This window comes from Lampetra fluviatilis, chromosome 1 (genome assembly GCF_964198595.1).
Source record: "Lampetra fluviatilis chromosome 1, kcLamFluv1.1, whole genome shotgun sequence".
Classification (NCBI taxonomy): domain Eukaryota; kingdom Metazoa; phylum Chordata; class Hyperoartia; order Petromyzontiformes; family Petromyzontidae; genus Lampetra; species Lampetra fluviatilis.
The window spans coordinates 38,217,865-38,233,169 of record NC_136275.1 but is presented as its reverse complement, the minus strand read 5'-3'; the positions used below and the strand labels follow the sequence as shown (position 1 = coordinate 38,233,169).

General features: G+C 56.0%; 1 protein-coding gene across 1 annotated transcript in view; it reads left to right on the top strand.

Annotated features, from left to right (window-relative positions):
* The window catches only part of TNRC6C (trinucleotide repeat containing adaptor 6C), a 99,019-nt gene that overhangs the window by 19,494 nt on the left and 64,220 nt on the right, over nt 1-15,305 (top strand). The window contains exon 5 of the mRNA XM_078881268.1: nt 2,146-2,213. Coding sequence (XP_078737394.1) covers nt 2,146-2,213 — 68 coding nt within the window. The remainder of the gene's footprint in view (nt 1-2,145; nt 2,214-15,305) is intronic.

Here is a 15,305-nt window from a genome sequence, read left to right as displayed (position 1 = left end):
GTCATTATCCTCACGCCGCGTCCGTCTCGCGAGGCCGTGGCTAACAGTGCTCCTCTAAAGGGGCCGTCGGTGACTTTGTGCGTGCGTGCGTGCCAGGCACGGCGCGAGGACTTGCAGACCACGATTTCGTGTCTCGACAGAGCAACCGAAACGCGGCCTAGCACTAGCCTCTGGGGATCTAATCCACTGCTGCTGCTGTTGTTGTTGTTGTTGCCGATGGGCACGTGGTCGCGTTTTACGCCAAAAACACTTTAATGGAAAGTGACCTTTGCCAACACGTTGAATTGACCTCTGAACACTCTTTTCACATGTGCAAATTTTATAATTTAATGTATTTCATTATTTGTATTATGTTAATGATAATGAGGATTGTTAAGGTCAGGGCTTAGTTTCAGCAGTCTTTATGGGAGGGCGACCCTGCAAAATATTTCCACACCCGCCATATAACATCATGTCTACCTCTCTTGCCATGGCCGTGTCGACCCCAGTCGACCAGCGACCCGGGAAATATTCACCGACAAATTAAGGCCCGATTGTGGAACATTATTTGTTATTTTAATGAATTATTCACGAACGCGTCGGCCGTTAGTGTCCGTGCCTCTCTCTGCATGACGCGGCAGGCGATGTGAGCATCGGGGGTGGGGGGGGGGAAGAGGTGTGAGTGGTGGCCGAGTGGTTGCGATTCTCTTTTGACCCAAAGCGCGGGCCCTGTGACGCGACCGCACAGTCGATTGTCCCTTTGGCTTTCGTTTGGTTCGGTTCGTCTCGTGAGCGAGCCTAGCAGACGGCCTGATTCGGGAGAAAACGGAGGAACGTAACGCGGAAGCTTTTTTTTTGTTGACTTCGTTCCGATGTCCGACAATGCCGCACTGTGCCTGCGTCCCGAGCGCGCACGGACGGGGTGACGCGTCGAGCCACCCGTGACAAATGAAACGGCGTGTCTGGTAATGTTCGCCCATCTCGCCGATCGCGGTGGACAAGTTGGGCCTGCGCCGCTAAATCAGTGCTGCCCTGACATTTTTACGTCATCAATAAATTAGCGGCACAATCGTTAAAAATGGAGGGGGTTGTGGATTGGATGAAGAGCGTGCGTCTGATAAATGGATTATGTGCGCGGGAACAAGGGGACGGGATTTGTTTGGTGGAGTCGTCTCGTTACGAGATTGTCTGTTGGGAAAGCCTCTGCACATTTTAAGCGTCCTCTTTGCATTATGTTGCTCAATAACCACTTTTCGGCGATGTGTCTGTGGGCCTACATGTGTCGGCTGCACCGCTGGGTCATGCGCTCGTGCTTTTGAAAGCTGCCGTGGGTTTTTGTGAGGGCTGTCTCCCGCAGAATGGCCTCCGGCACAACCTCGCCGGCCAAGCCTGTCTAGACGATCGCGGTCAGGGTCAAGGGCAAGGGTCACGGGCGCCGTTGGGCTTGACGCCGCAGGCAGGGTCGTAGGTCACAGCGAAGCCGCAGCTGCCACGGGGGTTTAAATTGCTGCGCCTCTTGAGCCGGGGCGAGCGGCTGGCCGGGAAACGGCGCGAGTCTTGTAAGTCGTCGTCGTCGTCCACGTCGGAGGCAGCGGTGGAAGAGATTTCTTGATGGAGCTGAGTGAATTTAGCCGCCGTTGACGGCAGTGATACCACCAGCACAACTGTGATCCTGCAAATTCATCTCTGGCGCAGAAAGGCTCCCTGTGTTTTCAGCTCCAGCTCCTCCTCCTGCTCCACCTACAGCTCTTGAACCTCGATCCCAGTACCCTCAGCTCCACTGCCTCCCAGTCCACCTCCTGCATCTCGATCTCCCACAGCTACACCACCTCCAGATCCAGCCCCACGTGCTCCACCTTCAGTTCTACGTCCCACTGTTCCACATCGACGCCTTCCATCTCCAATTCCACCACTTCTTGTCTTCACCTCCCTCTTACACCTCCGCCTTCCTAGAGCGCCACCGCCTAGATCTCGACCATCTCCGGTTCCACCTCGATCACATCCTCCTCCAATAGCACTACCTACAGCTCCACCCCGCGCGGCCCCACCGCTCAGCTCAGGCCGCCCTCGGGTGCTCACGCAAGTGTGTGTGTGTCCCTCTCCCCGCACCCACCCCCCTCATCCTGCTCCCTTCTCCCTTCCCCCCCATCCCCCCGGTGGCTGCAGTGGGAGGTGGAGAAACCGCGGCACCTGGATCGGCGGAGCGTGGCGTCGAGTGAGCCTACGAGGAGAGGGTACGGACCACTAACCACGGCAAACATAAACAACAACCACGAGCATCCAATCCATCACCACTACCACCACCACCATGTAAACCACCGCTGCCATCATAACCTAAGCAACCATCACCACCCAAACAACCACCGCTACCACCACCGGGGCTGTACATGTACAGGGGTGGAGGGGGGTGGCGGGTCATTTGCAACGTTCCTGGGCTAGAGTGGGGATGCTGGCGGCAGGGGCGGTTTATTTATTTATTGACTGGTTTTGTAAACAAGGCTCTCTCCGTGCATTCACCCTGCGGTGGGGCCTCGGGCCTTCCCTCCCGCCGTCGCCGGAATTCCCGCCCTTGCGTTCGGCGACAAAACCTTCGAGGAGAAGTGTCCTGCGGCGGCCGGCCAGCAACATGCCCGCCGCGCTCTCCATGTGACTCCGTGACTTACAAGCGGACGGCCAGAGAGAACGCACGAGGGCCGACACGGTGTTTGTCCGTCTGTCTCTTCGTCTGTACGTACGTCCGGCATCTCCACTCCGTGAGCTCCTTGGCAACGTTGGGCGCCGGTGCCCCACGTCGGGGCGGCAGGGGCGGGTATCCGAGAGTCCCGCTGCTCGGTTGCCGTGGCGTCTCCTCCCGGGGGGGGGGGGGGGCGGAGGTGCAGCGGCAGTCGTCGCTCGGCGAGCGGGGGGCCGTGGTAATTGGCGGCTGCGAGCGAGCCGGTCGGCGAGGTGCCGGGTGATGGAAGCGCGCCGATTCGCCGTCTCCGAAACACGGAACGCGCGAGCGGGCGGGCGGGCGTCCGCACCGTGGCGCTTGAATAAAAAATACAACGCGGCGCGGAGTGAGTAATGGGGGGGAGGCGAAGAACGTACGCGGGCGATGGTGACGTGAGCTCCGTCCGGAGACGGCCTGCTTCGTCCAGATTACTTCATCTGTTTTGGAGGAAGGGAAGAAAAAAGATAATGGCCTTTAAGCAAATCAATTTTCACCCGAGTAGCTGCTGCACGTCCCCTGGCGATTGTAATTTTATTCTTATTTGTCTTCGCAGAAGGGGAAACAACACTGCCATGTAATCAACATGCGCTTCAGGCAGCCCCTAACTCCCCATTACAATGCACGCAGCTGAGTGGAGGGTGGGGAGCGGCGGGGGAGGGGTGGGGGGGTTGGGTTGGGGGGCCCGGGGTTTCAAAGCGATCGCCCCCCTTTTCCCTCCCCCGCTCCCCACCCCCGTCCCATCAAACCCACCCTCGCGGACGTGTAATTATGTGTCACGGGGATTGCGGTGACGTGGGTTTATGGCAAATTTGATGCAATTTCACAAACACTGGCTCTGCGCATGCATCGTGGGGTCTGACCTAAATTTGAGCCGCGGTGCCGGAGTCTGCCACGCCAAAGTGGGGGGGTGGGTGGGGGTGTGGATGGGGGCCGGCTTCCCCCCCCCGTCCTCAGAAACGTCTTTACAATTTTCACGGCTGCCCTGGGTTTTTAATCCGAGCAGCCGCCTGTGATTAAACTGGATTCTCAAGTGTCGTGCATCGCGGTCCCCAGTTCTCAATGTGGTCACCCGGTGACGAAAAGACAAAGGCGAAGATCCCCCATATAGCCTAACCAGATTGTTGCGGCAAGTGCTGTTGGCGAGCACCGATGAAGGTCGGCACGGCGCACGAGGGGGTGGGCGGCCAGCACCACGACCGCCCGCCCGCCTGCCTTTGTGACCGCGCGCACACACACACACAAAATAACCCCATCACATTAAATCTACTTCTGCACCTAAATTGGCTACAATTCCAGCTGTGAGTATTAAATATCGGTTTTGATCGTCACGCCACGAAACACCACTCTTGAGGCATGGGCCGGGCGGTGGGGGGGTGGTGGTGGGTGGTGTGTGGGGACCAGAGGTCATTTGAAGGGCCGCTGCCTCACGTGCACGGGGTGACATACGCGCCGCTCCGCTGTGAGAGATCCCGATGGGTTCTTCGTCTCGTGCGATGCCACCGATGGTCGCGCAGTGTGGGTGAGGTAGGAGGAAGGCGGGGGGAACAACAACATTATACACAGGGCGGTGGTGGTGGTATCGGCGACAGCGGCAGCAGTGGCTCCCGCCACGGTCCGCTTCTAGGCCGGTGTTTCCTGCTGTCGCGGAAACTAATTGGACCGCTTGTGATCATTAAACCGGCGGAGATCATCTTGTTTTATTTACTCTGCTTTGACGCCTCGGCTGCAGAGCGGCGTAGCGATTGCGTGCGAGGCTCCGGCGGGTGTTCCTAAGCGCGGGAGTTGCCTTCGGTCGTCTGTAGCCGCAACGACAACAACAATACAGAATCACCAGCAACAACACAAACAATAACAACAACAATACAGAATCACCAGCAACAACACAAACAATAACAACAATACAGAATCACCAGCAACAACACAAACAATAACAACAACAATACAGAATCAACAGCGACAACAACACAAATAACAACAGCACATAAACAATAACAATAATGCAGAATCACCAACAACAACAACAGTACATGAACAATAACAACAGCAATACAGAACCACCAGGGACAACAACAATACATCAACAATAACAACAATAATGCAGAAAACACCAGCGGCAATGACAACAGCACATGAACAATAACAACAATACCAACAGCACATACAATGACAATAATACGGAAAACACCAACACCAATAACAACACATGAACAATGACAGTGACGACAACAACAACACAGAAAACAATAGTGGCAGCAACAACAGAACATCAACGATCACAACAATAGCACAAGCGACGACAACATCAGCAGCAGAGAAACAACAGTGATGATGATGGCGCTGATGACTTCGGCGGGGGGGATCAAAGCACGGCGGATTGCGGCCGCGACGTTTACGTAACGCATCCTGGCGGCTTTCGCCCAAGTGAGAAGGGCGACAATGCGACAATGTTCACGCACGCAGAGGGGGTGGGGGGTGAGTTGTGGATTTACGGACGGGGGGTGACGGCCCGATTGTGACCGTGACATCGGCCACGATCGCGACCCCTTGTTGTCTAGACGTGTGACAATATCACGCCACTCTCGTCATTCACCATTGTTATGAATAGTGATATTCCACTCCCAGTTGTCCTCTGGGCTGCGTGACAAGTTTCCCCCTGTTGACACGAAAGTGCGAGTGGCGGGTCGCAATTGTGTTTTCATTTTTGGCACCGTTCGCATCAGCAAATAAATCACTGAGCGCTTAGCTCAAAGTGCAATTTTCCCTAATGCCCAATGCTTGGAATCCAGAAAATTCGAGACGTCGTTTAAAATGTAAACAAAGCAGCTCCGGCTAAGAAATATGATTAAAGAAAATGAATAGCTTATCTTTAGTAAGTCTAATTTTGCGACCAATATTACAATAATAGAGTTTTGGGTCGGATCACATAAGCAACATGTGTGTCGTACACCCTCATCCACCCGACACAGCCAATTAATACAGTTGCCACGTCAACTAATGAGCCAATTAATTCATGCTTCAGAACACCGGTGTATTGGAGAGTGTTCCACACAAGATTCAACAATTGGGTACGAAGTTTCACTGATAGTTCCAATCTGCATCATCAGGTAGTGACCAAAATTCTGTTTTTTTGTTATCGTTAAGACCAGTCGTTCAAATCAGACGTCTGGCTGGCATGGAAGAGTAGGCCAAATATCCTCTACAGGGGCTCTTTAGTGGAGACTGTACCGCCAGCAGTGACGTGAGCAGGCAATTGCAGAGCTGCACCTTTGCATTCTTACAAAAATCAAACAATAAAGTCAGATTGGTTTCCTGCTGAAATGAGCATTGAGGTATTGGCGCTGCTCTCTTGTTCACAGTCCTTGGTGATGGAAATTCCTTATTGTTGTGGCGGTGGCGAGATGTTAACGGCCTCGCCTAATATGCAGGAGGTCGTGGGTTCGATCCCGACCTTGACGCCTACATATTTGGAGTTTGCATGTTCTCCCCGTGGTTGTGTTGATTTTTCGCTGTGTCCTCCGGGTTTTCCCTCCACATTTAGATTCAACGTGCATTTAGATTATTTGGCTGCTATACATTTCCACATGATAAGCCACTTCGTTGAGCTATCATTTGTGATAGCCAGGTCGCTTCTGAAAAAGAGCTACATAGCTCAGTGGGCCTTATCTGGTAAAATAAAAAAAAATCCGTAGGAAGACAACCACTGTTGACTTCTCCCACAAAGCGGTACCAATTTTATCGACCCCCAACAAAGATTTGAACTCGCAAACCTTCCGATTGCGAGTCGCTCGCTCTCCCGCCGAGCCACCCGGCCGGCAGAGATGACGATCGAGCAGCGATTTTGGTGAACTTCGGAGACTTGCCGCTGAGGCTGGTTGCGTGGACGGAGTGAGGGAGGGGGGGTGTGGGGTCGACGGCGTTCCCGACGCCGACTCGGCTCAGCGGTGCAAGCTCCACGATCGGATGCGGTGCGGATGAGTAATGGGTCTTTGCCGTGACGCCTGTGTCAGCCCCTCCCACCATCTCCCCGCTGTGCACACGACCCGTCCGTACCAATTAACTGGGCACGAAGCGCCTTTCGCGGGGCAGAACGGCGAGGCTGCGCGCGCATTGTTGTCATTGCGCCTTTATTTATTTATTTACCTGCCTCCATTCGCTCTGCTCCCTCTTCTCTGTTTATTTACAAAACTGTCTCCCAGACCGCCGTGGGGCAAACGGGGCCACCGATACCCGTTTCTCTCCGAAACATTCCCACAAATTAACCGTAATAATAATTTACAGCCAATTGTCAAGCCACTGCTGGACGAAACCCTTCCCCCATGCCCTGCCGGTCACCGGGGTTTAACGCGTAGGCTTTCGCGACCAATATTATCCACAATAAAAGGTTTTTTGGGGGTTAGATTGCTTAAACATATATAAATTATGGAAAATCGCCTGGAGCTGGTTGTAATCACCAGCTAAACGTCGTACTCAAATTGTAAATGTTGTGGGTTTACTTTCCAACTCACCGGTTTGCTAAAATAGAAACTAATTGGAACGTACGTGGCAAACGTTACTAATTTGGCTGTGTCGGGTGGTGGCGGGTCAACACGTGGCTATTTACGTGATCTAACCCCAAAAAAACCTTTATCATGCACGGGGGTTTGTCTGACCATACTTCACCACGCTGGTTACTTTCCGTGAGTCAACGCCGGAGATATCACTCGCAGTCACCGATGTGTGAGCTGAGGCCGGGCAGCAAAACCGTACCGTAGTGCGCCTTTTGGCGTCACCTGGTCCAACACCATGTGAGACTAGGCTCTAAGGAAAGCTGTCTCGGGTGTGGACCAATCAACTTCAAGGACAGTGCATACAATCAGAGTTATGTTTTTTGTTTGCATTACGACTGCAGGTATTGTGGTCAATGCAAACATGACTTCTTGTAAAAAAAAAAGGTGTCAGTTTTGTTGCCAGATAAAAGGGTAAAAAACCAATTATCAAAACCGTACCTGTTCACGAGAGCGCGTTCAGGATTCCGTAGCGAACGTTGCGCGGGATGCGTCGGTGCATTGGCCCGTGGAGTGGTTCTGCGTACGCAGCAGCAGCACTTGTGGGGGAGGGCTGTCCGTTCGTTAGGGACCTCGATGTCACCAATTCTCCTCTTCGACGTGACAATCGATGTGGATCTTTTTTTTTACTTATGAGAGAGACAAAGGCAGCTGGGGGCTCAGCTGCTTATCGCGGCTAATTTCCAGCGCCATCGACTTTCCCTCCACCCCCCCCCCCCCAAATATGGAATTCAATTACATTTTCATTTGATCTCCGTCGCCGTTTCATTGGAATTGAACGTGACGAATTAAATTCCGTCTCCCAAACGGCCAAATGTCGCGCCGGCAATTAAAAAATAAAATCAATGCACGTGCGTAAATAACACCGCGAATTCTGATAACGATCGCGACGTTTTAGTTGGTCGTGTGTTAGGGATCGGTCTCATGCTCTGCGGCATCGGCGCTAAATATGTCTTAAATTAAGCGATCAACTAATGCCCTCTCGGTGTCCATCACACTGCATCGTCGCGTTCATCTCGCACCGCTAATGCCTAAATGATTTCTGTTTCCAACGGAGCCGCGCGGATTATTATGGAATGTGACAATGCCGCATGCCAAAAGTGGTTCATGCAGCGGGTTAGCTGCCTGTTTAATTGGGTGCAATTTAACCCCATTTGGATGACGATGGTTTTTATTTGGAGGCAGGAGTTGGCGGGGGGGGGTGACGGCAGTGGGTGTAAATGAGGCTGCCGGTCTCTGCGTGACCGGACTGGTGATTGGCACGTTGAGCCGTGCATACAGCCTTCTCTCTCTCTCAGCGGCGTAACTATCGTCATTTCGCTAATTTGTTACGCCGCCAGTAATCGTATTATGCGAGTGCGTGGGTGCGAGCGCGCGTGTGTGCGCGTGCGAGCGTGTGCGTGCGTGAGCGAGCTGAGAGCTCGGGGCGTGGGCGTTTTTATGACGGGCCGCGTGTGTGCTCATGCGCGCCTGCGCAGACTCTTGTGTATTCCGCGTGTATCGTCATCGTCACGAGTTTTATAAAGCTGCAGATGACAGCTAGGCACAATTACATAACGCTTAATAAGCGAGCTGTGAAGTGCGGCCTAATCACTTCACCGCACATGACACACACGCGCGTGCACACGCATTAGTATTACACTTCTTTCCATTCCAGGCTTTGCGGGGGCCTCGAGGTCCATGGGCCACTAGTCTTGTGTGCCACAGACGAGCTGCATGTATATTACGTCCTGGCTGGAGCCTTCGGTTTCCACCGTGGGCGTCCTCTGCCTCTGTTTCCCTCCAACTCTCGTTGCGACTGCTTTTGCTGGGAGCCTTTTAGCTCTCGGTATTCGTCTTCTAACCACTGCGCACTTCTCTGATCGTCCATCCCCCATCATGTCGTAGTTCTTGCCATATCCATTTCTGTCCCGGCGAATTAATTCACGAATGCATTCCGGACTACGCGAGGAGGCGTGACTTGAGACCCTGTCAGCCGGCACCGCAACCGTGGGCGCGCGCAAAAACAAACATCGCGGCCGCGTCGTTGGCACTTGAGATCTTTCGATGGAGGCATCAGAAGGTTTTCAATTGGCGTCACCAGGAGCTTATCTCGTGGCTCAAGAAACCCAGGTCTATAATTGTAATCATCGTCATTCAAACGCTGCAGGAAGACGAAATCAGAAGTGGGGTCCGAGCTTTCAGTTGGGTTTCCAATCTTGGAAGCGCGGCGGGGAGAGCCATGCCCAGACGCAGGCGATTGGACACGAAAGCGCGCAGCCGGCACCACCGATACGCCGCCAACATGCCACGAACACACACCCGACACGCCACGGACACACACCCGACATGCCACGGACACACACAACACGCCACGGACACACACCCGACACGCCACGGACACACACCCGACATTCCGCCGACTCGCTACCAACACCACCGACTCACCACTGATACACCACCGACACCGCTGACACGCCACGGACACGCCACGGACACGCCACGGACACGCCACGGACACACACCCGACACGCCACGGACACACACCCGACATTCTGCCGACTCGCTACCAACACCACCGACTCACCACCAACTCACTACCGACACCGCTGACACGCCACGGACACTCCGCCGATACACCACGGATACGCTGCCGACGCACCGCTGACACGCCAATGACACGCCACCGATATGCCACCAATACGCCACCGACACACCGCCGACTCGCAACCAACACACCACGGACACACCGCCGACACGGACGTCACTGCAGTGGTGGCCGCGGCGGCAGCGCGTTCACCGCCATCTCGCGTCGAGCAAATATTTTTTTCCTCCCGCAAGTAAAAAAAAATGTGGGGGATTTGTGCAACGTAGTCCCAGAGGATGTAGAGTAATTAAATCTAACGAGCCTTAATTTCGCTGTAATTACGACTTTGTCGCCGTCACTGTGCTACGCGATTGGCGCCTCTGCATTAGCATTTTGGCAAATTTCTTGTACGGTTTTATCCCCGGCATAATCCGTCATCCCTTGTGGACCGGCGGAGCCAGGGAGGTTGCGAGAAGGGTGGGTGAGAGGGAGGGAGGGTGAGAGGGAGGGAGGGAGGGTGAGAGGGAGGGAGGGTGAGAGGGAGAGGGAGGGAGGGTGAGGGAGGGTGAGAGGGAGGGTGAGGGAGGGAGGGGTCTGTGGGCGTGAGGGCTGAGTTTACTGAATCGGCTGTCATGGTGATGGGGTGAAGAGAGAGGTGTTTTGGTCGGTACACGGGATTGGGGTGATGTGGTGAAGGGCGCTGGGATGTGAGGTTGGTGTGGGGAGGAGTGGTTGGGTAGGCGTGGTGTGGTGAGGTGTGGTGGGGGTCGGTGTGGTGTGGTGAGGAGTGGTGGTATAGGTGTGGTGTGAGGAGTGGTGGGGTAGGTGTGGTGTTGTGAGTGTGGTGGTGAGTGGTGGTATAGGTGTGGTGTGGTGAAGAGTGGTGTGGTAAGGAGTGGTGGGGTAGATGTGGTGTGGTGAGTGCTGATGACTATTCTTGGTTCAGTGGGGGTGAGGTGTTATTTTCATAAATGTATTTTATTTAAATTTTTCATTTCCGTTTCTGGAGTCTGCGTTAAAAAATGCTCCCAAAACCACCACAGACGCTTTGCACCTGAACAATCACGCAGCAGATGTCGCCCTTGATGTGTCCTTGTGGTTGCCCAGTGGGCTTTGACCCCAACCCAAGAAGTCTAGAGGTTATCATGGACAGAAGACCTTCAAGCCCCACATAAAACCTTTAGGTGAAACGACCAAATCCTGAATCTCCCAACAACAGCAACTTTCAGGAATGACCTCGAGGTGCTTCGGCTGCTCTGCAGCAGATACTGCGCGCCAGCCCGGTCCATGTGCAACCTGATCAAGCAATGCGCATCGTAACCAGAAACACTAAAAAACGACACCAACCCCCTCCCTGTTTCGGTGAATATTCTGCACACAAGACACGCAAACTGCAAGGGACTTGACATGTTTTCTTGCCAAAGGCAGCCGGCCGGTTACCCCAACATCAACCGAGTCCCGATCTCCCCCCCCCCCCCCCCTTTGGGATTGCGCTGCTCCGGTCACCATCCTGGAACCTCGCCCAGATCCAGAAGGAACTCACCTCCTGGGTTTGAGATTCCTCCTCGAAAGACACGGGCGTGTAACCATCAACCGCATTAGAACATCAGCAAGCCGACGCGCGTTTCTCCTTCATAAATGTTAAATTAAAGACAAGCCGGGCATGGAGTAAACACCTCTAAAGTCTGCGCTCCTTCATCGGAGGAGGAGGAACGGCAAAAACCACACGAACTCTCTCCTGAAGCCCTCTCGTCCTGGCCAGCAGCAGACATTTGCATTCAGCCCGTGAACCACATTGCCGCACTAGAATATCACGTTGTGGGCGAGTCCGGTTCTGGTCGAGTGGGGGGTGACATTGGCGAGGAGTGTGGCGGGCAGGGGGGGGGGCTTTGTGGCTGCCGCTTGGCGATCGTCGGCAGCGACTCTGGGGTGGAGGCCGCGGCAATTGGACGCCAACTCACGGCGCCGATGCCACGAGCCGGACTCGGGCTCGCTGCCCCTCACGTGGCGGCGAGCAGAGCAGCGCTCGCTGTGACCTTGCCTCAACAGCAGCCTCCCCACCCCTCAGATCCCCCCTCCCCACACACTATTACTCCCCACCTATTCCCCCCCCCCACCCTATTTCCCCTCTTCCCCCGCCATATTCCCCCCACCCTATTCCCCCCTCCCCCCACCAGATTCCCCCCACCCTATTCCCCCCTCCCCCACCCTATTACCCCACCCTATTCTCCCCTCCCCACCCTATTCCCCCCTCCCCACCCTATTCCCCCCACCCCACCCTATTCCCCCCACCCCACCCTATTCCCCCCTCCCCACCCTATTCCCCCCACCCTATTCCCCCCACCCTATTCCCCCCTCCCTATTCCCCCCTCTCCACCCTATTCCCCCTTCCCCACCCTATTCCCCCTTCCCCACCCTATTCCCCCCACCCCATTCCCCCCACCCCACCCTATTCCCCCCTCCCCACCCTATTCCCCCCACCCTATTCCCCCCTCCCCACCCAATTCCCCCATCCCCACCCTATTCCCCCCTCCCCACCCTATTCCCCCCACCCTATTCCCCCCTCCCCACCCTATCCCCCCACCCCACCGAGCCCACAGTCGCTGCTCTCTGCCATTCGCACCTCGCGCCATTTCCTCTCCCTCTGCCCCGCGCTCCGCTCGTAAATTCGGCGGCGCTGTCGCCTCGCGAGTCCCGCGGCGGCTCCTCGCCAAGGGCCTCGGCCCCTCGTCCACCGCAGCGCTTCGACGTTCTGCCTCCCGCTTAGTTTCATCTCTCTCATCAATGTTGGTGCTACTCTACATCGCGCGCGCGCCGTTCCTCCTCGCGCACAGCCACCCGCGCCACCTCTACCCCTACCTCCACGCCCCCCCCCTTTGCCCCCCCCCTTCTACCTTTACGCCCCCCCCTCTGCCCCCCCTTGCCCCCTCCCATGCCCCCTCCCCTATCCCCCCCTCCCCTCTACCCCCCCCCTCTGCCCCCCCTTCTACCCTCTCCCCCGCCCCCCCTCTACCCCCCCCCGCTTCCCCCTCCCCTGTCCCCCCCTCCCCTGTCCCCTCCCCCTCTACTCCCTCCCCCGCTGCCCCCTCCCCCGCCGTCCCAGGCGTCCGCAGGTTATGCGCGCATGACCGATCTGTGTCTGTTTGCATCGCGCCCGCGCGCCGCATCTGATTTTGCGGAATTAATTGGCTTGGATTGATGAGGGTGCTGCCGTGCAGATCTGGCGGGTGCACTCCGCCCCTCCCCACGTCCCCCCCCCACGTCCCCCCCCCCACGTCCCCCCACAAACCGGCTCCCCTCTCCGCCCACTCGCCGCCCCCAGCTCCCCCTCGACCCCCCTTGCTGCTACTCCCCCGCGTGTCCCCCCCACGCCGCAACCCGCGAGCTCACGGGGTTCTCTTTGTAATCTCGTCGCGTACGTGCGCGGCGTGGCCGCGTCGAGATATTTTGGCTTCGTCTCAAATGCCGCCGAGTGCCCAGATCCTCTGCGCGAGGCCGCCGGCGCGAAACGACGAAAACCGTCGGCCCCGAATGACGTGCGCAACGCCGCCGATGTTTGACTGCGGCTCGAGTGACAACAGTGGTCGTCGCGACGGACGATTTCGGGTCGATTCGCCCGGTCGTGTTTCACAACACGTGGGCAACAGCCCCGAATGCCGCGTCCAAAGAGCTGTGCGGCAGTGCCGCGAATGCCAACAGCGCGCGGTCGTGACAGCACGCTCGCGCATACAGACGGCTCGAACCACCCGGGAAGAGCAGCCAATCCTTTCTCGCTCATCCATAGCAGCAGAGCACCCCCCCCCCCCTTCTTGATCTCGGGATAATTAGACCAGCGTCATATTTTTTGGCCGCTTTTTCCGTGCGTTCGCCGCTGCGTTTGCACCGCGGGTAGCTGCGGCGCTGGAATGATAACCGACGGAGGCAAAAATGGAACGCTCGGCGCGAACCGCCGACGCCAACGCCCCCGAACCGCGGCTGCACCGCTGGCGCGCAATGATGAAGGTCGTTACTCGCAATCAGCGATCAAATGCCGCGCGTGAGCCTGAACTCCCACGAGTGGCACCGGCCTAAAAGGTTCACGGAGAATCATCCGGGGAGCCGCTTCCACGGTTGGTAAACAACTCGCGCGCGAGCAACGCCCGCTGGTGCAGAGCTGCGTGACTGAGAATTGGCGGGTGGTGGAGGCAGATCGGGGGTGGCGGGGGGGGGGCTTTGCTGTGGGCTGTGAGCTGCAGGGAGGTTTTCTTCGCAGTGGAAGAGAGGGAGGGACACGAGACAGTATGGAGAATTTGCAGCCAAGCGGAACAAAACCCACAGTGGCGGCGAGGCTTTAGATTAATCCACCCGCCTTGTTATCTCCAAATTGATTGAGGAATTCTTAGCAGCGCGGCGGCCGTGTGGGGAGGCACGCTGGGCGCCCGGGCCAGGCTCCCAGATCCATGGGACAATAGTGGCCTGATAAGCTCCTGCTCCTGATGCTGCTGCTGTTTTTGTTGCTAATGCTGCTGCTGCTGGTACCTGTCGCTTTTTGTGTAGCGACTGATATTTCTGCTTCTGTTGCTGTGTCAGCTACTGCTGCTGCTGAATTTTGTCTGCTTGTTTTGGTTCATTGTGCCGTGGTGCTTTAGGGCCACCTTTAGGCCTAAACGATCATTTTTCCTTTGCCGATGAAGGTATTAAACAAATATGGATCATTATGAAGCCAGTGAGCTGAAGCCAGTGAGCTGGGCTGGGCTCATTGGCTTCAGCTAGCCTGGCTTTTTATCCTTCTTGGGAACGCAAATTAGGAACGCCGCCGCGAATATTTGGAACGATGGTGTGAATATTGGGAATGTCACTTGGGATATTGGGATCATCGCCGTGAATACTGGGAACGTCGCTACGAATATTGGGAATTTAGCTGAATATCGGGAACATTTATGGGATTATTGGGAACAATAATAGGGATATTTGGAGTGTCGCATTGAATATTGGAAATGCCCTCGCTGTGCATATTGGAATGAAATGCCAGAGAAGGAGGAGTGGGTGCATCCTCGATCCCTATGCCGGCCCCTGTGAGTGCGGCCACGTCGTGATGTTGCGCTCGCCGCCTTTGCTCCCTCGTTACTCCCTCGTTGCTGTCAGATATAAAATAGTGCTGCTGCTCCACCCCTGTGCCTGACCTCCCAACCCCACGGGGCAGCCCTTCCCCCCTCCCCTTCTCCCCCCGAGCCCTGCTGTGCCTCCCTCCCAGCCAGTAGTTGGCATGGGCCCTGGTGCGTGGAAATAAACGGGGGGCTCCGCAGTACAATTTCCCCCCTTATTTGTAGCCCGGTGGCTGGGCCCCTCCGATCTGTGGGTCCCAGTCCGGGTGGCACTGCCTGCACACTCAATAGCTGATCCACTGCCTCACAATGAATGTGACTTAGCCCTGCGCCACTCACTGTGCCTGCCAGTCGAGTGCACGGTCCTACGGACACCAGCAACGCATGTGGGTGAACCTGAGTCGGTGGGTGGATGTTCG